General features: G+C 40.3%; 1 protein-coding gene across 1 annotated transcript in view; it reads right to left on the reverse strand.

Moving 5' to 3' along the window:
- Nucleotides 1–2653: 2653 nt before the first annotated feature.
- SYPL1 (synaptophysin like 1) overlaps nucleotides 2654–26563 on the reverse strand; it is a 122228-nt gene continuing 98318 nt past the window's right edge. Inside the window, exon 5 of the mRNA XM_053716564.1 lies at nucleotides 2654–4355. Within this exon, the coding sequence (XP_053572539.1) occupies nucleotides 4218–4355 (138 nt within the window). The 3' untranslated portion in view covers nucleotides 2654–4217. The remainder of the gene's footprint in view (nucleotides 4356–26563) is intronic.

Below are 26563 nucleotides of genomic sequence, written 5' to 3' on the forward strand. Positions count from 1 at the left end.
TACAATCTTAATAAGCCCTTGTGAAGCCCTTATTTACCATCGAAATAAACATGGCTTACCGGATCCCATAGGGAAAAATGACAGCTTCCAGCATTACATCGTCTTGTTAGAATGTGTCATACCTCAAGCAGCAAGAGACTGCACACTGTTCCCCCAACTGAAGTTAATTGCTCTCAACAGTCCTGTGTGGAACAGCCATGGATTTTAGTTACGGTGCTAAAATCATTTTCCTCATACAAACAGAAATCTTCATCTCTTTTCTGTTTCTGAGTAAATAGTACATACCAGCACTATTTTAAAATAACAAACTCTTGATTGAATAATAAAAACTACAGTTAAACACTAAAAAACTCTAAGCCATCTCCGTGGAGATGTTGCCTGTACAACGGCAAAGAGAATGACTGGGGTAGGCGGAGCCTAGGAGGGATCATGTGACCAGCTTTGCTGGGCTCTTTGCCATTTCCTGTTGGGGAAGAGAATATCCCACAAGTAAGGATGACGCCGTGGACCGGACACACCTATGTTGGAGAAATTAATCATACATATACTATGTATGAGATGGCATCAAATACCCTAGACAACAGAGACACGGTCCAAGCGGTATGGTATTACTGGATAACTAAGTGAGCCCTAATGATGTGAACACTCAAGGAAATGTTACTCAAGGTGGTTTATATGATCACAACCGACTTTACTCCTTAAAATACATATAACACAGACTAATAGATGAATCATACAGACAAAAAAAGAGGATATGTCGTCACATCATATCCCCCCTCCCCACCTCCCTTTAATCTAGTTCTCTTTAGCTCACCTTCTCTCAGCGATATCCTATTTAGTTATGACCACCTAGAGTGGAGTAGATATTATTTACTTTATGATGTTTTCCTGTTAAATGTTTAGATAAGATAAATACAAGTCCAGATATTCTAAAAGAACAATTCTCTCTATAATCAAAAGGAAGAATTCTGGAAAGAATGTAAGACCATGGAACTTATACCATGCATGAACGGGAACTGCAAGACTCCATTCTTGTAAATTGTGATACCATAGTTCATTATTAAGACTATAAGTTGAATTGCAGGAAGGTCAATCATATGCTATTGTAAACTTTATCTCCGAGTCTTCCAGCAACAGAGGTAAAAGGAGAGAAAGGTATGTTTCTTCTTGTTATGATTTATTTCTGAAAATTAATAAAAATTATTCAAACATAAAAATAACAAACTTTTGATTGAAGAATAAACTAAGTATAAAGCATCACAGACTCTCACGACCTATCTATGTTGAGGCTTGCAAGAGAATGACTGAATATGGCAGTTAGGGGAGGAGCTATATAGCAGCTTTGCTGTGGGTGGACTCTTGCAACTTCCTGTTGGGAAGGAGAATATTTTCCATAAGTAATGGATGATCCGTGGACTGGATACACTTAACAAGAGAAACGTTTATAATTGCATCATTCACTGGAAAAAAAAAACAAAACAAAAAAAAAAAACATGTTTTTGTTTATAACAGTGTCACCAGTAACTAATGAGCCCTTCAAGCAAGCTGAAATTCCTATCCAAGAGTCTGAATACAGCTTACCCTTCCCTCATGGGAATATTGCCAGCCTTTTCTAGAATTAACACAGTCTGTCTAGAAAAATATAGACTGAACATACCTCATATGCAGCTTAGCATGCAAACCATTCCCCCAACTGAAGTTTTCCTGTACTCTTCAGCCCTTGTGAGAACAGCAGTGGATCTTAGTTACAAAGTGCTAAGATCATCATCCTCCTTGCAGAAATCTTCATCCCTTTTCTGCCAGAGAGTAAATAGTACACACCAGTACCATTTAAAATAAACTTTTGCTTGAGAAAATAAAAAACATTTTTGTCACCACACTTCTCTTGCCCTTCCTAGCAGTTAAGCAGGCAGAGAGAATGACTGGGGGATGGAGCTAAGGGGGGAGCTATATAGGCAGCTCTGTTGTGGGTGCTCTCTCTGCCACTTCCTGTAGGGAAGGAGAATATCCCACAAGTAAGGATGAATCCGTGGACTCTATACATCTTACAAGAGAAATGTATAACCATCATATACAGTCAATAATGAATTCATTCAATACATCTTTTAGCATAAAAATATAATTATTTTTAGAACATTTTATCTTTAAACAAATCTCCAGATGAGAATATGCTGGTGAACAAACAGCAGGGATATTATTACCATCACGGGCAGTATCCTCATCAAAGGCAAAATGGGGGTGATCCTGGAGTACAAACAGGTACAGCGACCATGTTCGCTTGCATTATGTGACTTTGTAAAAATGTATATGGAAAATTATACCATTTAATTCAATAATGCCTGTACTATATCAAATAACAGAAGTTTACTGATGGTTTAAAGGCAACTAGATATGTGTATTATGCATATAAGTAATAATAGCAACATAATTAATACCTGGCATCCATTGGTCCATTCATCTTTTTTAAGGCTCCAGCGTAGGAGAGAAAATAGTCTCTGATAAAGCGCATGTAAGCATGCGCAAAACGCATAAGATAACAGGGAGCACCTTATTGTACCCTATTGCTCGGATCCAATAAACGAAAGGATTTGCACATTTTGGGACTCACTGCTCTTTTTTCCTCGCTACATAAGTAATAAAGCAGCAATAAAAATACAACACAAACATATCTTTAATACGATTTTTGAAGGTACAAATGCTTTAGAACAAATAGGTCATGTACACAAACATTAAACTATCAACCCAAGCAAAGGGGGAAATGAAATCACTATTTTTATTGATTTATTTTTTTAGATATGTGCATTCAGGCGCGAGGGACCACCACCTAACGCATTTGGAGGCATCTGAAACCTCAATGCACAGATCTACTTTTTTTTTCCTTCTTTCAAGCAAGAGCAAATAACTAACCTGCACCAGCTTTTCAAATTTAAACAATTTTAAGAGTTTTCATAAAGAAACATTGAAACTTGGGAATTTGTATAATAAAACTAACATAATAAACAACTTCTAAATAAATGTAGAATATAAAAAAGCAGTTCTATTACTCTGATGTGCATGTTAAACTTTCAAAATATTGCAAGCCTTTAAAGAACATAGCTATAATTTATATTAGACATGGAAGTGACGCGCTAACATTAATCACTTACATTTCTGCATTTGCAACATACATATAAAACATTTTTATTTTGAATATATTTTAACCTTTATGCAGGGTTGGCCCTGTCAACTCTCCAACACAAAAACATATTTAAACAAAATCAGGAAACCTTTTACGTGCTATGCAATGTGAGTTATGTATGGACCTATGCAGACCTCTTCAAACAAACAACACTCAGCAATTGGAGTGAGGAGAGAATGCATACATTGCATTCATGTTAAAGGGACAGTTAAGTAAAAAAAATAAACAAAACATTTGTGATTTAGATAGAGCATGCAATTTTAAATAACTTTCCAATTTACTTGTCTAATTAGCTTTTGTTGGTATCCTTTGTTGAAATGCATACCTAGGCAGGCTCAGGAGCAGCAATGCACTACTGGGAGCTTGCTGCTGAGTGGTGGCTGCACAGACATGTTTTGTCATTGGCTCACCTGATATGCTTCAACAAAGGATACCAAGCATATTTGAAATAGAAATAAATCTGATAAAAATTGTATGCTCCATCTGAATCATGAAAGGAAAAAAGGGTTTCATGTCCCTTTAATATCATGGGTGATACAGCCCCTCGTTGGCTGTATTTACGCTACTTTCAGGTAACAAACATGAGCTGAGAATTAAAACCAGACCAATGCTGCATACAAGATGCAAATTTACATCTGTAGTTTTTTTTATTATGCTGCAAATGTACAAATGGAAGGGATTAATTAATGTTAATGCGCACAACTATGTCCCTTTTAGGAGAGGCCCCAATAACGTATCCTAGGATTAGAACAGTACTGTGTGCTGTATTTAATACAAGTCAAATTGAAACACAATTTTGGACAGAATTATCTAAAACCTCTTAGTGTTGCTTAAAGCTCATAAACTGTCTCACGCCCATATTTTTCCCACAAAAAACATACTGCAAAAGAAACAATTCTGTATCACAGTTTAAAGACTATTTTCAGCAGAAACATCCACTGATTTTTAACATATACAGTATCCAATGGCTTCTTAACAACACACGATGAAGAAAAAAAACTGTGGTGCCACAAATATTTAGCTGGACGTTTGTTTCATATTACATCGATGAAGGAGGGGGATCATTTCCAGGGCCTTTTTCCGTATCAGAGGGCAGTGGTTCGGAATGTAGCTTTGTTTCCTTGTATACAAACCAAGCATTTCCTGCCCACAATATCAGATTTAGGAATCCGAAAACCTAGAAAAGAAAAAAATGCATTGTTGTGAAGAACATAATAAAACACTAAATTTAGTTGTGTGTGAAAAGCATATAGGATTTATATGTGTAAAAATCTAAACACAGATAGATATAAGAAGACTATTTAAAAAAAAAAAAAAAAAAAAACACACTAAGGGCTCAATGCAATTTGCTCTTGAGCCCTTGCAGGCCAGACCCACACATCCTGATTTCCACAATGTAAGAAGTGGTCACTAGACCACTTGCTTTTTACCATCTCTGCTGGATAAATTAATCACCCCAAACGCGTTTGTTTGGGGTGATTGGTAGGCCCATCCCTGGGACAGCTTTACACTCAATAAATGGGTTATGAAATACTCGGGTAGTGGACATAATGGGGCCCATTTATCAAGCTCCGGATGGAGCTTGTGGGCCTGTGATTCTGGCGAGTCTTCAGACTCGCCAGAAACAGAAGTTATGAAGCAGCGGTCTAAAGACCGCTGCTCCATAACCCTGTCCGCCTGCTCTGAGAAACGATCGGGTTGATTGACACCTCCCTGCTGGCGGCCTATTGGCTGCGAGTCAGCAGGGGGCGGCATTGCACCAGCAGTTCTTGTGAGCTGCTGGTGCAATGTTAAATGCGGAGAGCGTATTGCTCTCCGCATTGAGCGAGGTCTTGCGGACCTGATCCGTACTGTCGGATCAGGTCCGCAAGACCTTTGATAAATAGGGGCCAGTGTGTCAGCTGCCCTTCGATATGAAGCCGGGAGGCCAGATTCCAATGTCAGCAATCTTGCCTGCACCTAGGTTAGTACATTGAGACCATTGTTGGAATGCTAAAAAAAATAAGAAATTACCAGATAAATTAATTTCTTTAATATTGGCAAGAGTCTATGAGCTAGTGACGTATGGGATATACAATCCTACCAGGAGGGGCAAAGTTTCCCAAACCTCAAAATGCCTATAAATACACCCCTCACCACACCCACAATTCAGTTTAACGAATAGCCAAGTAGTGGGGTGATGAAAAAAAAAAGGGAGTACAAAGCATCAAAAAAAGGAATTTGGAAATAAATGTGTTGTATACAAAAAATCATAACCACCATAAAAAGGGTGGGTCTCATGGACTCTTGCCAATATGAAAGACATTAATTTATCAGGAAAGTTCTTACATAAATTATGTTTTCTTTCATATAAATGGCAAGAGTCCATGAGCTAGTGACGTATGGGATAGTAATACCCAAGATGTGGAACTCCACAAAAGAGTCACTAGAGAGGGAGGGATAAAAATAATAACAGCCATTTTCCGCTGAAAAAAATAATCCACAACCCAAAATATAAGTTTATTCTCATCAATAAAAAGAAAAAACTTAAACATAAGCAGTGGAATCAAACAGCTGCCTTAAAAACTTTTCTACCAAAAACTGCTTCCGAGGAAGCAAATACATCAAAACGGTAGAATTTAGTAAATGTATGCAAAGAAGACAAAGTTGCTGCTTTGCAAATCTGATTAACTGAAGTTTCATTCTTAAAAGCCCACGAAGTGGAGACTGATCTAGTAGAATGAGCTGTAATTCTCTGAGGCGGGGCCTGACCCGACCCCAAATAAGCCTGATGAATGAAAAGCTTTAACCAAAATGCCAAGGAAATGGCAGAAGCCTTCTGACCCTTCCTAGAACCAGAAAAGACAACAAATAGACTAGAAGTCTTCCTGAAATCTTTAGTAGCTTCAACATAATATTTCAAAGCTCTTACAACATCCAAAGAATGTAAAGATCTCTCCAAAGAATTCTTAGGATTATGACACAAAGAAGGAACAACAATTTCTCTAGTAATGTTGTTAGAATTCACAACCTTAGATAGAAATTTAAATGAAGTCCGTAAAACTGCCTTATTCTGATGGAAAATCAGAAAAGGAGATTCACAAGAAAGAGCAGATAATTCGGAAACTCGTCTAGCAGAAGTGATTGCCAAAAGGAACAACATTTTCCAAGAAAGTAGTTTAATGTCTAAAGAATGCATAGGCTCAAAAGGATGAGCCTGTAAAGCCTTCAAAACCAAATTAAGACTCCAAGGAGGAGAGATTGATTTAATGACAGGCTTGATACGGATCAAAGCCTGTACAAAACAGTGAATATCAGGAAGCTTAGCAATCTTTCTGTGAAATAAAACAGAAAGAGCAGAGATTTGTCCCTTCAAGGAAATTGCAGACAAACCCTTAACCAAACCATCCTGAAGAAACTAAAATTCTAGGAATTCTAAAAGAATGCCAGGAGAATTTATGAGAAGAACACCATGAAATATAAGTCTTCCAAACTCGATAATAAATCTCCGTAGAAACAGATTTACGAGCCTGTAACATAGTATTATCACTGAGTCAGAGAAACCTCTATGACTAAGCACTAGGCGTTCTATTTCCATACCTTCAAATTTAATGATTTGAGATCCTGATGGAAAAACTGACCTTGAGACAGAAGGTCTGGTCTTAAAGGAAGTGGCCAAGGTTGGCAACTGGACATCCGAAAAAAAAAAAATCTGCGTACCAAAACCTGTGAGGCCATGCTGGAGCTACCAGCAACACAAACGATTGTTCCATGATGATCTTGGAAATCACTCTTGGAAGAAGAACTAGAGGCAAGAAGTTAGCAGTTCCTTGGTGTTACCAACCTGCTTATAACACATCCACCGCCTCCGCCTGAGGATCCCTGGACAGGTACCTGGGAAGTTTCTTGTTTAGATGGGAAGCCATCAGATCTATTTCTGGAAGACCCCACATTTTGAACAATCTGAAAAAACATGTGGATGGAGTGACCACTCCCCCGGATGTAAAGTCTGACGGCTGAGATAATCCGCTTCCCAATTGTCTACACCTAGGATATGAACCGCAGAAATTAGACAGGAGCTGGATTCCGCCCAAGAAAATATCTGAGATACTTCTTTTATAGATTGGGGACTGTGAGTCCCACCCTGATGATTGACATATGCCACAGTTGTGATACTGTCTGAAAACAAATGAACGGTTCTCTCTTCAACAGAGGCCCAACCTGAACAGCCCTGAATAGCAGGGAGTTCTAAAATATTGATTGGTAACCTCGCCTCTTGAGATTTCCAAATCCCTTGTGCTGTCAGAGATCCCCAGACAGCTCCCCAACCTGAAAGACTTGCATCTGTTGTGATCACAGTCCAGGTTGGACGAACAAAAGAGGCCCCTTGAACTATACGATGGTGATCTAACCACCAAGTCAGAGAGTCTCGAACATTGGGATTTAAGGATATTGTGATATCTTTGTATAATCCCTGCACCATTGATTCAGCATACAAAGCTGGAGAGGTCTCATATGAAAACGAGCAAAGGGGATCACGTCCGATGCTGCAGTCATGAGACCTAAAACTTCCATGCACATAGCTACTGAAGGGAATGATTGAGACTGAAGGCTCCGACAAGCTGAAACCAATTTTAATTGTCTCGTCTGTTAGAGACAGAGTCATGGACACTGAATCTATCTGGAAACCTAAAAAGGTGACCCTGGTCTGAGGAATCAAGGAACTTTTTGGTAAATTGATGCTCCAACCATGTCTTTGAAGAAACACTAGGTGATTCGTGTGAGATTCTGCAGAATGTAAAGACTGAGCTAGTACCAAGATATCGTCCAAATAAGGGGAAACTGCAACACCACGTTCTCTGATTACAGAGAGTAGGGCACCGAGAACCTTTGAAAAGATTCTTGTAGCTGTCGCTAGGCCAAATGGAAGAACGAAAAATTGGTAATGCTTGTATAGAAAAGAGAATCTCAGAAACTGATAGTGGTCTGGATGAATCTGAATATGAAGATATGCATCCTGTAAGTCTATCGTGGACATATAATGACCTTTCTGAACAAAGAGCAGAATAGTCCTTCTAGTCACCATTTCGAAAGTTGTCACTCTTACAAAAACTATTCAAAATTTTCAGATCCAGAACGGGTCTGAATGAATTTTCTTTCTTTGGGACAATCAATAGATTTGAATAAAACCCCAGACCCTGTTCCTGAAACGGAACTGGTATGATTACCCCTGAAAGCTCCAGGTCTGAAACACTTCAGAAAAGCCTGAGCCTTTACTGGATTTGCTGGGCTGCGTGAGAGGAAAAAAATCTTCTCACAGGAGGTCTTACTCTAAATCCTATTCAGTACCCTTGAGAGACAATACTCTGAATCCATTGATTTTGGACAGAATCTGCCCAAATACTTTGGAAGAATCTTAATCTGCCCCCTACCAGCTGAGCTGGAATGAGGGCTGCACCTTCATGCAGACTTGGGGACTGGCTTTGGTTTCTTAAACGGCTTGGATTTATTCCAACTTGAAGAATGTTTCCAATTGGAACCAGATTCTTTGGGGGAAGGATTGGGTTTCTGTTCCTTATTTTGTCAAAAGGAACGAAAACTGTTAGAAGCTTTAGATTTACCCTTAGGTCTTTTATCCCGAGGCAAAAAACTCCCTTCCCCCCAGTGACAGTCGAAATAATTGAATCCAACTGAGAACCAAATAAATTATTACCTTGGAAAGAAAGAGATCGTAATCTAGATTTAGATACCATGTCAGCATTCCAATATTTGAGCCACAAAGCTCTTCTAGCTAAAATAGCTAAAGACATAGATTTAACAAATTTTGATGATATCAAAAATGGCATCACAGATAAAATGATTAGCATGTTGAAGCAAGTGAAAAATGCTAGACAAATCGGGATCTGTTTCCTGTTGCGCTAAACTTTCCAACCAAAAAGTTGATGCAGCTGCAACATCAGCCATAGAAATTGCAGACCTGAGAAGATAGCCAGAATATAAATAAGCTTTCCTTAGATAAAATTCAAATTTCGTATCTAAATGGTCCTTAAAGGAAGTACTATCTTCCATAGGAATAATAGTACGTTTGGCAAGAGTAGAAATAGCCCCATCAACTCTGGGGATCTTTTCCCAAAACTCCAAACTAACTGCTGGCAAAGGATACAATTTTTTAAACCTTGAAGAAGGGATAAAAGAAGTACCAGGCCTATTCCATTCCTTAAAAAGCATATCAGAAATGGCATCAGGAACTGGAAAAACCTCTGGAGTAACCACAGAAGGTTTATAAACAGAGTTTAAACATTTACTAGTTTTAATATCAAGAAGACTAGTTTCCTCAATATCCAACGTAATCCACACCTCTTAACAAGGAACGAATATACTCCATTTTAAATAAGTAGATTTGTCAGTGTCAATATCTGAGGTAGGATTTTCTGAATCAGATAGATCCTCATCAGAGGAGGAAAATTCAGTATCTTGTCAGTCATTTGAAATAATCAACTTTATGAGAAGTTTTAAAAGACCTTTTACGGTTATTAGAAGGCGGGATAGCAGACAAAGCCTTTTGAATCGCATAAGCAATAAAATCTTTTATATTCAGTGATATCATGTACATTAGATGTTGAAGGAACAACAGGCATTGTACTATTACTGATGGATACATTCTCTGCATGTAAAAGCTTGTCATGACAACTATTACATACTACAGCTGAAGATATAATATCCACAAATTTACAACAGATACACTTAGTTTTGGTAGAACTGTTATCAGGCAGCAGGGTTCCAACAGTGGTTTCTGAGACAGGATCAGATTGAAAATGTAAGAGAAAAAAACAACATATAAAGCAAAATTATCAATTTCTTATATGGCAGTTTCAGGAATGGGGAAAAAATGCAAACAGCATAGCCCTCTAACATAGAAAAATGCACGAGGCACATAGAAAACAAAATTTATGCTTACCTGATAAATTTCTCTCTTGCGATGTATCGAGTCCACGGATTCATCCAATACTTGTGGGATACCAATACCAAAGCTTTAGGACACGGATGAAGGGAGGGACAAGACAGGTACCTAAACGGAAGGCACCACTGCTTGTTGAACCTTTCTCCCAAAAATAGCCTCCGAAGAAGCAAAAGTATCAAATTTGGAAAAAGTATGAAGCGAAGACCAAGTCGCCGCCTTACAAATCTGTTCAACAAAAGCCTAATTTTTAAAAGCCCATGTGGAAGCCACCGCTCTAGTAGAGTGAGCTGTAATCCTTGCAGAAGGCTGCTGGCCAGTAGTCTCATAAGCCAAACGGATGATGCTTTTCAGCCAAAAAGAAAGAGGTTGCCGTAGCTTTTTGACCTCTCCGCTTTCCAGAAGACACAACAAACAATGAAGATGTTTGACGGAAATCTTTAGTTGCTTGTAAGTAGAACTTTAAAGCACGAACCACATCTAGGTTGTGCAACAGACGTTCCTTCTTGGAAGAAGGATTAGGACACAGAGAAGGAACAACAATTTCCTGATTGAAATTCCTATTAGAAACAACCTTAGGAAGGAATCCAGGTTTGGTACGCAAAACCACCTTATCAGCATGGAAAACAAAATAAGGTGAGTCACACTGGAAAGCAGATAATTCAGAAACTCTTCGAGCCGAAGAGATAGCTACTAAAAACAGAACTTTCCAAAATAGAAGCTTAATATCTATGGAATGCATAGGTTCAAACGGAACCCCTTGAAGAACTTTAAGAACTAAATTTAAACTCCATGGCGGAGCAACAGGTTTAAACACAGAAATGTACAGATATGTGTGCAAAGAGATTTGCAACACACAAAAAGAAAGACTGCAGGTTACTGGATTGTGTAATAACTGTACCCACTGTAGGTAAAGGTCAGACACATAAAGAATAAGTAAATGTAAGAATCAAAATCATCCAATCATACTCATTTGTACTAAATAACTTTATTAGTGAAAAAATATATTGAAAGTCCGACTGGACTCATACACATGCACACTAAATAACTTTATTAGTGAAAAAATATATTGAAAGTCCGACTGGACTCATACACATGCACACACACACATACAATTAAAACTAGCTGGAACTCAGATATTATTATTGGTATATCAAATAGCACTCACGCGTTCAAATTATAGTAACTAGCAGGGATTCTTAACTATTTATAGTGTTACAATGTTGAACCCTGTTAGTATATAATAGATTGTAGACAGTAAGAAAAAATAATTGCTGTATTAGTTAGTCCTCCTTCAAGGCAAGTCTACACTAAGTAGGATAGGCAAAAACACTATATAATCTGAGGTGCTGGGTATTAATGCATAAATTAGCCAACCCAAGCACGGCCTTAAATATCTGCGTGTTTGAGTCCTAAACTGAGTGAGAGTTGCACTAAAATTATTGTTTTCGATACTATTGCTAGTAATAGTTCAAGTGGTCAGTATATAGGCCCCATAGATATAAAGTATAAGCCTTGATTTAAGAGACAAAATATGGTGAGTGCCTCTTATTGAACCACAGTATAGCTGTTTGCTGTGGTGTTTGTGACCTGGTATTCAGGGTGAGTATATTGGAATCAATTAGCATAAACCGATATTGTTTGCTACAAACTAACAAACCTTGTCACAATTTTAACACATCCAATAGTAGTGCTTAATCAGCTAGTTTGAATGCTGTGCAGTTAGCCTGCTTTTTATCGTAAGTTAATGAATTTATAAAATAAATTAGCATAAGCCGCTATTGTTTGCTACAAACTAACAAGCGTTTCAGCAATTATAACACATCACATAGTAGTGCTTTATCAGCTAGTTTGAGTGCTGTGCAGTTAGTCTGCTTAATACCGTAAGTTTATGAGTTTTAGAAATCTGACCCCTATTATCGTCAGGAGAATTACCACTGAAATACTTAGAAATATCCCATTACAAACAGCCACCAAGTTAAATCGTCTACAATCAACGTAAATGAGGACTAAGCTACAAAAAGGTCTCTTCAATAGCGGAGACTCTGAGGAAGCGTAATGTGAAACGCGCGTCAGGGGCACGAACACGGGGCTATTGAACCCCTAATTTTTAATTTGCTGACTCAGTCATAGCACTCTTGACACAACCATAATATCTATAGACAGTTAAAAGTAATCAGGTCTCCGCTATAGAAGAGACCTTTTTGTAGCTTAGTCCTCATTTACGTTGATTGTAGACGATTTAACTTGGTGGCTGTTTGTAATGGGATATTTCTAAGTATTTCAGTGGTAATTCTCCTGACGATAATAGGGGTCAGATTTCTAAAACTCATAAACTTACGGTATTAAGCAGACTAACTGCACAGCACTCAAACTAGCTGATAAAGCACTACTATGTGATGTGTTATAATTGCTGAAACGCTTGTTAGTTTGTAGCAAACAATAGCGGCTTATGCTAATTTATTTTATAAATTCATTAACTTACGATAAAAAGCAGGCTAACTGCACAGCATTCAAACTAGCTGATTAAGCACTACTATTGGATGTGTTAAAATTGCGACAAGGTTTGTTAGTTTGTAGCAAACAATATCGGTTTATGCTAATTGATACCAATATACTCACCCTGAATACCAGGTCACAAACACCACAGCAAACAGCTATACTGTGGTTCAATAAGAGGCACTCACCATATTTTGTCTCTTAAATCAAGGCTTATACTTTATATCTATGGGGCCTATATACTGACCACTTGAACTATTACTAGCAATAGTATCGAAAACAATAATTTTAGTGCAACTCTCACTCAGTTTAGGACTCAAACACGCAGATATTTAAGGCCGTGCTTGGGTTGGCTAATTTATGCATTAATACCCAGAACCTCAGATTATATAGTGTTTTTGCCTATCCTACTTAGTGTAGACTTGCCTTGAAGGAGGACTAACTAATACAGCAATTATTTTTTCTTACTGTCTACAATCTATTATATACTAACAGGGTTCAACATTGTAACACTATAAATAGTTAAGAATCCCTGCTAGTTACTATAATTTGAACGCGTGAGTGCTATTTGATATACCAATAATAATATCTGAGTTCCAGCTAGTTTTAATTGTATGTGTGTGTGTGCGCATGTGTATGAGTCCAGTCGGACTTTCAATATATTTTTTCACTAATAAAGTTATTTAGTACAAATGAGTATGATTGGATGATTTTGATTCTTACATTTACTTATTCTTTATGTGTCTGACCTTTACCTACAGTGGGTACAGTTATTACACAATCCAGTAACCTGCAGTCTTTCTTTTTGTGTGTTGCAAATCTCTTTGCACACATATCTGTACATTTCTATGTATATTATTGCATTAGGTTCTGGGATTCTGGGACTATAAGTATTATACAAAGTGATTCAGTCCTTGAATATAAGAATTACAACCCACTTCCTTTCCCTCGCCATCCTCAGCTAAACGATTACATTTACTAGGTTTAAACACAGGCTTGATTCTAACTAAAGCCTGACAAAACGCCTGAATGTCTGGAACATCCGCCAGACGCTTGTGTAAAAGGATAGACAAAGCAGATATTTGTCCCTTTAAGGAACTAGCTGATAATCCCTTCTCCAATCCTTCTTGGAGAAAAGATAATAGCCTATAAATCCTGATCTTACTCCATGAGTAACCCTTGGAATCACACCAGTAAAGATATTTACGCCATATCTTATGATAGATTTTCCTGGTGACAGGCTTTTGAGCCTGAATTAAGGTATCAATGACCGACTCAGAGAAACCACGCTTTGCTAAAATCAAGCGTTCAATCTCCAAGCAGTCAGACGCAGAGAAATTAGATTTGGATGCTTGAATGGACCCTGAATCAGAAAGTCCTGCTACAGCGGCAGAGTCCATGGTGGAACGGATGACATGTCCACCAGATCTGCATACCAAGTCCTGCGTGGCCATGCAGGTGCTATCAAAATCATCGAAGCTCTCTCCTGTTTGATTCTGGCAATCAGATGAGGAAGGAGAGGGAATGGTGGAAACACATAGGCCAGGTTGAAGGACCAGGGCACTGCTAGAGCATCTATCAGTACTGCTTGGGGATCCCTTGACCTGGACCCATAAAAAGGAAGCTTGGTGTTCTGACGAGACGCCATCAGATCCAATTCCGGTGTGCCCCATAGCTGAATCAGTTGGGCAAATACCTCTGGACAGAGTTCCCACTCCCCCAGATGAAAAGTCTGACGACTTAGGAAATCCGCCTCCCAGTTCTCTACCCCTGGGATATGGATTGCTGAAAGATGTCAAGAGTGAGTCTCTGCCCATCGGATTATTTTGGAAACCTCTATCATCGCTAGAGAACTCTCTGTTCCCCCTTGATGATTGATATAAGCTACAGTCGTGATGTTGTCCGACTGAAATCTGATGAATTTGGCCGCAGCCAGTGGAGGCCACGCCTGAAGCGCATTGAATATCGCTCTCAGTTCTAGAATGTTTATCGGGAGGAGAGTCTCCTCCCGAGACCATAAACCCTGTGCTTTCAGGGAGTTCCAGACTGCACTCCAGCCCAGTAGGCTGGCATCTGTCGTAACTATGACCCACTCTGGTCTGCGGAAACACATTCCCCGAGACAGGTGAACCTGTGGCAACCACCAGAGAAGAGAATCTCTGGTCTCCTGATCCAGATCTATCTGAGGAGATAAATCTGCATAATCCCCATTCCACTGTTCAAGCATGCATAGTTGCCGTGGTCTGAGGTGTAGGCGAGCAAACGGAACCATGTCCATTGCCACTACTATTAGTCAGATTACCTCCATACACTGAGCCACTGACGGCCGAGGAATGGAATCAAGAGCTCGGCAGGTGGTTACAAGTTTTGATTTCCTGACCTCCATCAGAAAAATTTTCATTTCTACCGAGTCTATCAGAGTCCCTATTCTGTGTTGCAGCTTGCTGTCCAGTAGTGAGAAACAAAATTTATGCTTACCTGATAAATTTATTTCTCTTGTGGTGTATCCAGTCCACGGATCATCCATTACTTGTGGGATATTCTCCTTCCCAACAGGAAGCTGCAAGAGGATCACCCACAGCAGAGCTTTCTATATAGCTCCTCCTCTAACTGCCACTCCCAGTCATTTGACCGAAGACAAGCAAGAGAAAGGAGAAACCATAGGGTGCAGTGGTGACTGTAGTTTAAAAATAAAACACACCTGCCTTAAAATGACAGGGCGGGCCGTGGACTGGATACACCACAAGAGAAATAAATGTATCAGGTAAGCATAAATTATGTTTTCTCTTGTAAGGTGTATCCAGTCCACGGATCATCCATTACTTGTGGGATACCAATACCAAAGCTATAGGACACGGGAGGGACAAGGCAGGTGCTTAAACGGGTGGCACCACTGCCTGCAAAACCTTTCTCCCAAAAATAGCCTCCGAAGAAGCAAAAGTATCAAAATTATAGAATTTTGAAAAAGTATGAAGCGAAGACCAAGTCGCCGCCTTACAAATCTGTTCAACAGAAGCCTCATTCTTAAAAGCCCATGTGGAAGCTACCACTCTAGTAGAATGAGCTGTAATCCTTTCAGGAGGCTGCTGGCCAGCAGTCTCATAAGCTAAGCGTATTATACTCCTTAGCCAAAAAGAAAGAGAAGTTGCCGAAGCCTTTTGGCCTCTCCCCTGTCCAGAGTAGACAACAAACAATGCAGATGTTTGACGAAAATCTTTAGTAGCTTGTAAATAAAACTTTAAAGCACGAACCACGTCAAGATTGTGTAAGAGACGTTCCTTCTTTGAATAAGGATTAGGACACAGTGACGGTACAACAATCTCCTGATTGATATTTTTATTAGATACCACCTTAGGTAGAAAACCAGGTTTGGTACGTAACACTACCTTATCGGAATGAAAAATGAGATAAGGAGAATCACATTGTAAAGCAGATAACTCCGAAACTCTTCGAGCCGCGGAGATAGCTACTAAAAACAAAACCTTCCAAGATAAGAGCTTAATATCTATGGAATGCAAAGGTTCAAACGGAACCCCTTGAAGAACCTTAAGAACTAAATTTAAACTCCAAGGCGGAGCAACAGGTTTAAACACAGGCTTGATTCTGACTAAAACCTGATAAAACGCCTGCACGTCTGGAACCTCAGCCAGACGCTTGTGCAAAAGAATAGACAGAGCAGAAATCTGTCCCTTTAAGGAACTCGCTGACAAACCCTTCTCCAATCCATCTTGGAGAAAAGATAATATCCTAGGAATCCTGACCTTACTCCATGAGTAACCCTTGGATTCACACCAATGAAGATATTGACACCATATCTTATGATAGATTATCCTGGTGACAGGCTTTCGCGCCTGTATTAAGGTATCAATGGCCAACTCGGAGAAACCACGCTTTGATAAAATCAAGCGTTCAATCTCCAAGCAGTCAGCCGCAGAGAAATTAGATTTGGATGGTTGAAAGGACCCTGAAGTAGAAGGTCCTGTCTAAGAGGCAGAGTCCATGGTGGAAAGATTGACATGTCCACCAGATCTGCATACCAAGTCCTGCGTGGCCACACAGGTGCTATCAAAATCACTGATGCTCTCTCCTGCTTGACCTTGGCAATCAGACGAGGGAGCAGAGGAAACCATGGAAACACATAAGCCAGGTTGAAGGACCAAGGCGCTGCTAGAGCATCTATCAGCGTTGCCTTGGGATCCCTGGACCTGGATCCGTAACAAGGAAGCTTGGCGTTCTGGCGAGACGCCATGAGATCCAATTCTGGTTTGCCCCAACGTTGAATCAACTGTGCAAACACCTCCGGATGGAGCTCCCACTCCCCCGGATGAAAAGTCTGTCGACTTAGAAAATCCGCCTCCCAGTTCTCTACTCCTGGGATATGGATAGCGGATAGGTGGCAAGAGTGAGTCTCTGCCCAACGAATTATCTTTGAAACCTCCAACATCGCTAGGAAACTCCTTGTTCCCCCTTGATGGTTGATGTAAGCTACAGTCGTGATGTTGTCCGACTGAAATCTGATGAACCTCACTGCCGCTAGCTGAGGCAAAGAATGAAGAGCATTGAATATCGCTCTTAGTTCCAGAATGTTTATCGGAAGGAGAGCCTCCTCCTGAGTCCATGACCCCTGAGCCTTCAGAGAGTTCCAGACTGCCCCCCAGCCTAGAAGGCTGACATCTGTTGTTACTATTGTCCAATCTGGCCTGCGGAAGGTCATACCTTTGAACAGATGGACTCGAGATAGCCACCAGAGAAGAGAATCCCTGGTCTCTTGATCTAGATTTAGTAGAGGGGACAAATCTGTGTAATCCCCATTCCACTGACTGAGCATGCAGAGTTGCAGTGGTCTGAGATGTAGGCGGGCAAACGGCACTATGTCCATTGCCGCTACCACTTTTGATTGAAGATAAACTAAATAAAAACACCACATCTCTCTAGCTACTTCCTTTCTTGTCGAGAGCTGCAAGAGAATGACTAGGAGTGGCAGTTAGAGGAGGAGCTATATAAACAGCTCTGCTGTGGGTGATCCTCTTGCAGCTTCCTGTTGGGAAGGAGAATATCCCACAAGTAATGGATGATCCGTGGACTGGATACACCTTACAAGAGAAAACTGCGCATCTAAGGCGCGAAAATAGGCCCCACCCACCTCACTCGATGTCTGTGGGGACTTAAAGTAACACATTAATGTGTTTCAAACAGCCATGTGGGTTATAAAACCTTAATATGAGCCAAATGAACCCTCCAAATTAAAGTCCCCAAAAACGTTTTCCATATTTCTCACAATAAAAACGTTTGCTCTATTATAAATATAAGTGTCAACCAGAAAGTAACTTAGCCCTTATGCAAGCTTGTAATACCACAATAAGTCTCTGATTACAGCTTACCCTTCCCCTCATGGGGATACTGTCAGCCTTTTCTTGAAATATCAGTTTTTCTAGAAAAAAAAAATGACTGAACATACCTCAGTGCAGCATAACATGCAAACCGTTCCTCACACTGAAGTTTTCCTGTACTCCTCAGCTTCTGTGGGAACAGCAGTGGATCTTAGTTACAAATGCTAAGATAATCATCCTCCAGGCAGATATCTTCATTTATTTTCTGCTTGAGAGTAAATAGTACACACCGGTACCATTTAAAATAAAACTCTTGCTTGAAGAAAATAAAAACTAACATTTTGTCACAACAATCACTTTACCCTTCCTACTTGCTTAGAGCCGGCAAAGAGAATGACTGGGCGGTGGAGTTAGGGGAGGAGCTATATAGACAGCTCTGCTGTGGGTGCTCTCTTTGCCACTTCCTTTTGGGAAGGAGAATATCCCACAAGTATTGGATGAATCCGTGGACTCGATACATCTTGCAAGAGAAATGGGATTTTAAATAATGAAATAATTTGGCTCCAAGTATGACGCATAACGCAAAAAATGAAATTTTTTGGCGCTCACAGTCGGAAATGACACACTCGCGTCATTGCAGACGCAACCTTGTGCAAGGAACTCGGCATCAACTAAGACGCTGGAAATGACAAACTTGAGTCACCGGACGTACCTTCACGCCAAAAAATTCTCGTGACAAGAATGACGCAATAAACATCAGCATTTTGCGCCTCGCGAGCCTAATTTTGCCCGCGAAAATTTAATGAAAAAGCAGTCAATTTGAAAAAAAGACTATACCCCAGGTAAGAAAAATATTTTCCTAAATAGGTTTTTTTCCCAAATATGAAACTGATAGTCTGCAAAAGGAAATATACATAAACCTGTTTAATGGCAAATAGAAGTACTGTACAATACATATATTTAGAACTTTATATTAATACATGAAGTGCCAAACCATAGCTGAGAGTGTCTTAAGTAATGAAAACATACTTACCGAAAGACACTCATCCACATATAGCAGATAGCCAAACCAGTACTGAAACAGTTATCAGTAGAAGTAATGGAATAAGAGTATATCGTCTATCTGAAAAAGGGTGGTAGGAGATGAATCTCTACGACCGATAACAGAGAACCTATTAGATTTCCCGCGAGGAAAACCATTGCATTCAATAGGTGATACTCCCTTCACATCCCTCTGACATTCACTGTACTCTGAGAGGAATCGGGCTTCAAAATGCTGAGAAGTGCATAACGTAGAAATTAGGTCTGCAACAACTAATCGGTAAGATTGATCATAAAAATAGTTGTCAAAGAATCTCATTATCAATTAGGTTTCAGCGATTAGTTGGTTAATTGCACAGCACCAGCTGCTTCAATCCGATGAACTCCTGCACATGGTATTGTGCAAACATTTTTATTTATTATTTTTTTTTTCTATCCGATCGGATAATTATTGTCCGATTAATCGGATAGAAAAAAAAGATTAAAAAAATAACAAAATTTATGCTTACCTGATAAATTCATTTCTCCTGTAGTGTGGTCAGTCCACGGGTCATCATTACTTCTGGGATATTATCTCCTCCCCTACAGGAAGTGCAAGAGGATTCACCCAGCAGAGCTGCTATATAGCTCCTCCCCTCTACGTCACCTCCAGTCATTCGACCAAAGGACCAACGAGAAAGGAGAAGCCCAAGGGTGTAGTGGTGACTGGAGTATAATCCAAAATTTTTTTTAGCCTGCCATAAAAAACAGGGCGGGCCGTGGACTTACCACACTACAGGAGAAATGAATTTATCAGGTAAGCATAAATTTTGTTTTCTCCTGTTAAGTGTGGTCAGTCCACCGGTCATCATTACTTCTGGGATACCAATACCAAAGCAAAAGTACACGGATGACGGGAGGGACAGGCAGGCTCTTTATACGGAGGGAACCACTGCCTGAAGAACCTTTCTCCCAAAAACAGCCTCCGAAGAAGCAAAAGTGTCAAATTTGTAAAATTTGGAAAAAGTATGAAGAGAAGACCAAGTTGCAGCCTTGCAAATCTGTTCAACAGAAGCCTCATTCTTAAAGGCCCAAGTGGAAGCCACAGCTCTAGTAGAATGAGCTGTAATTCTTTCAGGAGGCTGCTGTCCAGCAGTCTCATAGGCTAATCGTATTATGCTACGAAGCCAAAAAGAGAGAGAGGTAGCCGAAGCTTTTTGACCTCTCCTCTGGCCAGAATAAACGACAAACAAGGAAGACGTTTGACGAAAATCCTTAGTTGCCTGTAGATAAAATTTCAGGGCATGGACTACATCTAGACTGTGTAGCAGACGTTCCTTCTTCGAGGAAGGATTAGGACACAAAGATGGAACAACAATCTCTTGATTGATATTCCTGTTAGTGACCACCTTAGGTAGGAACCCAGGTTTAGTACGCAGAACTACCTTGTCTGAATGAAAAATCAGATAAGGAGAATCACAATGTAAGGCAGATAACTCAGAGACTCTTCGAGCCGAGGAAATAGCCATTAAAAACAGAACTTTCCAAGATAACAACTTGATATCAACGGAATGAAGGGGTTCAAACGGAACACCCTGTAAAACATTAAGAACTAAGTTCAAACTCCATGGCGGAGCAACAGTTTTAAACACAGGCTTGATCCTAGCTAAAGCCTGACAAAAAGCTTGAACGTCCGGAACTTCTGACAGACGTTTGTGTAAAAGAATGGACAGAGCTGAAATCTGTCCCTTTAAGGAACTAGCGGATAAACCCTTTTCTAAACCTTCTTGTAGAAAAGACAATATCCTTGGAATCCTAACCTTACTCCATGAGTAACTCTTGGATTCGCACCAATATAAGTATTTACGCCATATTTTATGGTAAATCCTTCTGGTAACAGGCTTCCTAGCCTGTATTAAGGTATCAATAACTGGCTCAGAAAACCCACGTTTTGATAAAATCAAGCGTTCAATCTCCAAGCAGTCAGCTTCAGAGAAGTTAGATTTTGATGTTTGAATGGACCCTGGATCAGAAGGTCCTGTTTCAGAGGTAGAGACCAAGGCGGATAGGATGACATGTCCACTAGATCTGCATACCAAGTCCTGCGTGGCCATGCAGGTGCTATTAGAATCACTGATGCTCTCTCCTGTTTGATTCTGGCAATCAATCGAGGAAGCATCGGGAAGGGTGGAAACACATAAGCCATCTTGAAGGTCCAAGGTGCTGTCAGAGCATCTATCAGAACCGCTCCCGGATCCCTGGATCTGGACCCGTAGCGAGGAAGCTTGGCGTTCTGACGAGACGCCATGAGATCTCTCTCTGGTTTGCCCCAACGTCGAAGTATTTGGGCAAAGACCTCCGGATGAAGTTCCCACTCCCCCGGATGAAAAGTCTGACGACTTAAGAAATCCGCCTCCCAGTTCTCCACTCCCGGGATGTGGATTGCAGACAGGTGGCAAGAGTGAGACTCTGCCCAGCGAATTATCTTTGATACTTCCATCATTGCTAGGGAGCTTCTTGTCCCTCCCTGATGGTTGATGTAAGCTACAGTCGTGATGTTGTCCGATTGAAACCTGATGAACTTCCGAGTTGTTAACTGGGGCCAAGCCAGAAGGGCATTGAGAACTGCTCTCAATGCCAGAATGTTTATTGGAAGGAGACTCTCCTCCTGATTCCATAGTCCCTGAGCCTTCAGAGAATTCCAGACAGCGCCCCAACCTAGTAGGCTGGCGTCTGTTGTTACAATTGTCCAGTTTGGCCTGCTGAATGGCATCCCCCTGGACAGATGTGGCCGATAAAGCCACCATAGAAGAGAATTTCTGGTCTCTTGATTCAGATTCAGAGTGGGGGACAAATCTGAGTAATCCCCATTCCACTGACTTAGCATGCACAATTGCAGCGGTCTGAGATGTAGGCGTGCAAAGGGGACTATGTCCATTGCCGCTACCATTAATCCGATCACCTCCATGCATTGAGCTACTGACGGGTGTTGAATGGAATGAAGGACACGGCATGCATTTTGAAGCTTTGTTAACCTGTCTTCTGTCAGGTAAATCTTCATTTCTACAGAATCTATCAGAGTCCCCAAGAAGGGAACTCTTGTGAGTGGAAAGAGAGAACTCTTCTTTTCGTTCACCTTCCATCCATGCGACCTTAGAAATGCCAGTACTAACTCTGTATGAGACATGGCAGTTTGAAAGCTTGAAGCTTGTATCAGAATGTCGTCTAGGTACGGAGCTACCGAAATTCCTCGCGGTCTTAGTACCGCCAGAAGAGTACCCAGAACCTTTGTGAAGATTCTTGGAGCCGTAGCCAATCCGAATGGAAGAGCTACAAACTGGTAATGCCTGTCTAGAAAGGCAAACCTTAGATACCGGTAATGATTTCTGTGAATCGGTATGTGAAGGTAAGCATCCTTTAAATCCACTGTGGTCATGTACTGACCCTCTTGGATCATGGGCAAAATTGTTCGAATAGTTTCCATCTTGAACGATGGAACTCTTAGGAATTTGTTTAGGATCTTTAAATCCAAGATTGGCCTGAAAGTTCCCTCTTTCTTGGGAACTACAAACAGATTTGAGTAAAACCCTTGTCCTTGTTCCGACCGCGGAACTGGATGGATCACTCCCATTAATAAAAGATCTTGTACGCAGCGTAGAAACGCTTCCTTCTTTGTTTGGTTTGTTGACAACCTTGACAGATGAAATCTCCCTCTTGGGGGAGAGGATCTGAAGTCCAGAAGGTATCCCTGAGATATGATCTCTAACGCCCAGGGATCCTGAACATCTCTTGCCCAAGCCTGGGCGAAGAGAGAAAGTCTGCCCCCCACTAGATCCGGTCCCGGATCGGGGGCCCTCGATTCATGCTGTCTTAGGGGCAGCAGCAGGTTTCCTGGCCTGCTTGCCCTTGTTCCAGGACTGGTTAGGTTTCCAGCCTTGTCTGTGGCGAGCAACAGCTCCTTCCTGTTTTGGTGCAGAGGAAGTTGATGCTGCTCCTGCTTTGAAATTACGAAAGGAACGAAAATTAGACTGTCTAGCCTTAGCTTTGTCCTGAGGCAGGGCATGGCCTTTACCTCCTGTAATGTCAGCGATAATCTCTTTCAACCCGGGCCCGAATAAGGTCTGCCCTTTGAAAGGTATATTAAGCAATTTAGATTTAGAAGTAACATCAGCTGACCAGGATTTTAGCCACAGTGCTCTGCGTGCCTGAATGGCGAATCCGGAATTCTTAGCCGTAAGTTTAGTTAAATGTACTACGGCATCTGAAATAAATGAGTTAGCTAACTTAAGGGCTTTAAGTTTGTGTGTAATCTCATCTAGTGTAGATGATTCAAGTGTCTCTTCCAGAGACTCAAACCAAAATGCTGCTGCAGCCGTGACAGGCGCAATACATGCAAGAGGTTGCAATATAAAACCTTGTTGAACAAACATTTTCTTAAGGTAACCCTCTAATTTTTTATCCATTGGATCTGAAAAAGCACAGCTATCCTCCACCGGGATAGTGGTACGCTTAGCTAAAGTAGAAACTGCTCCCTCCACCTTAGGGACCGTTTGCGATAAGTCCCGTGTGGTGGCGTCTATTGGAAACATTTTTCTAAATATCGGAGGGGGTGAGAACGGCACACCGGGTCTATCCCACTCCTTAGTAACAATTTCAGTAAGTCTCTTAGGTATAGGAAAAACATCAGTACTCGCCGGTACCGCAAAATATCTATCCAACCTACACATTTTCTCTGGTATTGCAACTGTGTTACAATCATTCAGAGCCGCTAATACCTCCCCTAGTAATACACGGAGGTTTTCCAGCTTAAATTTAAAATTTGAAATATCTGAATCCAGTCTGTTTGGATCAGAACCGTCACCCACAGAATGAAGTTCTCCGTCCTCATGTTCTGCCACCTGTGACGCAGTGTCTGACATGGCCCTAATATTATCAGCGCACTCTGTTCTCACCCCAGAGTGATCACGCTTACCTCTTAGTTCTGGTAATTTAGCCAAAACTTCAGTCATAACAGTAGCCATATCCTGTAATGTGATTTGTAATGGCCGCCCAGATGTACTCGGCGCTACAATATCACGCACCTCCCGAGCGGGAGATGCAGGTACTGACACGTGAGGCGAGTTAGTCGGCATAACTCTCCCCTCGTTGTCTGGTGAAATATGTTCAATTTGTACAGATTGACTTTTATTTAAAGTAACATCAATACAGTTAGTACATAAATTTCTATTGGGCTCCACTTTGGCATTAGCACATATAGCACATGTATCTTCCTCTGAATCAGACATGTTTAACACACTAGCAATTAACTAGCAACTTGGAAATGCTTTTTCAAGTAATTTACAATAATATGAAAACGAACTGTGCCTATAAGAAGCACAGAAAAAATTATGACAGTTGAAATAAATAAATTATAGCATCAAATCTTTGTAAGAAATATACAATTTTAGCAAAGGATTGTTCCCATTAGCAAAGGATAACTAACCCTGACAGCAGAAAAAATACATAAATAAACGTTTTTTATCACAGTCAACTACAATCTTCACAGCTCTGCTGTGAATGATTACCTCCCTCAAAACAAGCTTTGAAGATCCCTGAGTTCTGTAGAGATGAACCGGATCATGCAGGAAGAAAATGAACCTCTGACTGAGTTTTTTGATGCGTAGTAAAAGCGCCAAAAATGGCCCCTCCCCCTCACACATAACAGTGAGAGAGATCAGTAAACTGTTTAAATTTAAACAAAACTATTGCCAAGTGGAAAAAACAGTGCCCAAAACATTTTTTCACCCAGTACCTCAGAGAAATAAACGATTTTACATGCCAGCAAAAAACGTTTAACCTCAATAAATTAATTGTTATTTAAAAACCTATTGCAAGTCCCTGCAAATTAGGTTAAGTCTATGCATACAGTATAAATCCAGTGAAGTACCATTCCCCAGAATACTGAAGTGTAAAATATACATACATGACAGCCTGATACCAGATACCTCTACTGTATTTAAGGCTGAGTTTACATTATAACGGTATGGCAGGATTTTCTCATCAATTCCATGTCAGAAAATAATAAACTGCTACATACCTCTTTGCAGATTAATCTGCCCGCTGTCCCCTGATCTGAAGTTTACCTCTCCTCAGATGGCCGAGAAACAGCAATATGATCTTAACTACTCCGGCTAAAATCATAGAAAAAACTCAGGTAGATTCTTCTTCAAATTCTACCAGAGAATGAATAACACACTCCGGTGCTATTATAAAATAACAAACTTTTGATTGAAGGTAATAAACTAATTAAAATCACCACAGTCCTCTCACACATCCTATCTATTCGTTGGGTGCAAGAGAATGACTGAAGGTGACGTAGAGGGGAGGAGCTATATAGCAGCTCTGCTGGGTGAATCCTCTTGCACTTCCTGTAGGGGAGGAGATAATATCCCAGAAGTAATGATGACCCGTGGACTGACCACACTTAACAGGAGAAAAATTAATTTTTTTTGCACAATCTTAGTTGCAGTAGATCAGATTAAAGCAGCTGGTGCTGTGCAACTGACCAACTAATCGCTGACCACCTAATTGATAATGAGATTTGTTGACAACTATTTTTATGATCAAACTTACCCATTAGTTGTTGCAGCCCTAGTAGAAATCTAGCACAAACTTTCTTCACCACCTCCATAGGAGGGAAAGTTTGTAAAACTGAATTGTGGGTGTGGTGAGGGGTGTATTTATAGGCATTTTGAGGTTTGGGAAACTTTGCCCCTCCTGGTAGGATTGTATATCCCATACGTCACTAGCTCATGGACTCTTGCCAATTACATGAAAGAAATATAAAATTCCCATATCATGAACAAATCCCATCAAACATGTCACTACAATAAGGTGGTGAACAACCAACATTGTTTAAGGGCTGCATATGTGGCCCGAGTCATAAAAAAGCAGCAATGTACTTTTAACCTATTTGCTGGATGCACTACAGTGAATATGCAGGAGATAGAGGACTGGAGTCACTGGAGAGCTGAAGAAAGGGTATAGTATACAAGCGATTGCTTAGAAGCCACATATACTATTTGAGCTCCTATTATCCATCACTATTATAAAAAAAAGAACAGATACAGATGCTAATGTATTTGTGTAGCTATTACAGGAAAAACATATTGCCGTGGTGGATAAAAACTAAATGATTTAAAAAACTAGATAGTTTTTATTTAAGCTACATTATAATCTAAAGGTTATTCATGCTGAAATATAGATTCATTTTTAGTTATATAGCATGAGGCTGTAATGTTTACTTTTTGGAGGGCAAACTAATTATGCATTTTCTCCCAGAGATTTCACATTCTTGGTTTTTAGTTTTCAATCCTGTGAATTTATGTCTGCAAAAACAACATGCCTTCTTTACAGCAAAAAATGTATAAAAGAAACAGACATGAGAAAGACCCTACAGAGACATAAACCCCAAATATTTTTTTTCATGATTCAGATAGAACATACAATTTTTAGATTTCAGATTTACTTTTGTTGTCAAATTTGCTTCATTCTCTTGGTATGCTTTGTTGAGAGAGCAGTGTTCTACTGGGAGCTAGCTGAACATACTGGTGTGCCAAT

The sequence above is a fragment of the Bombina bombina genome, chromosome 6 (genome assembly GCF_027579735.1).
Source record: "Bombina bombina isolate aBomBom1 chromosome 6, aBomBom1.pri, whole genome shotgun sequence".
Taxonomy (NCBI): Eukaryota; Metazoa; Chordata; class Amphibia; order Anura; family Bombinatoridae; genus Bombina; species Bombina bombina.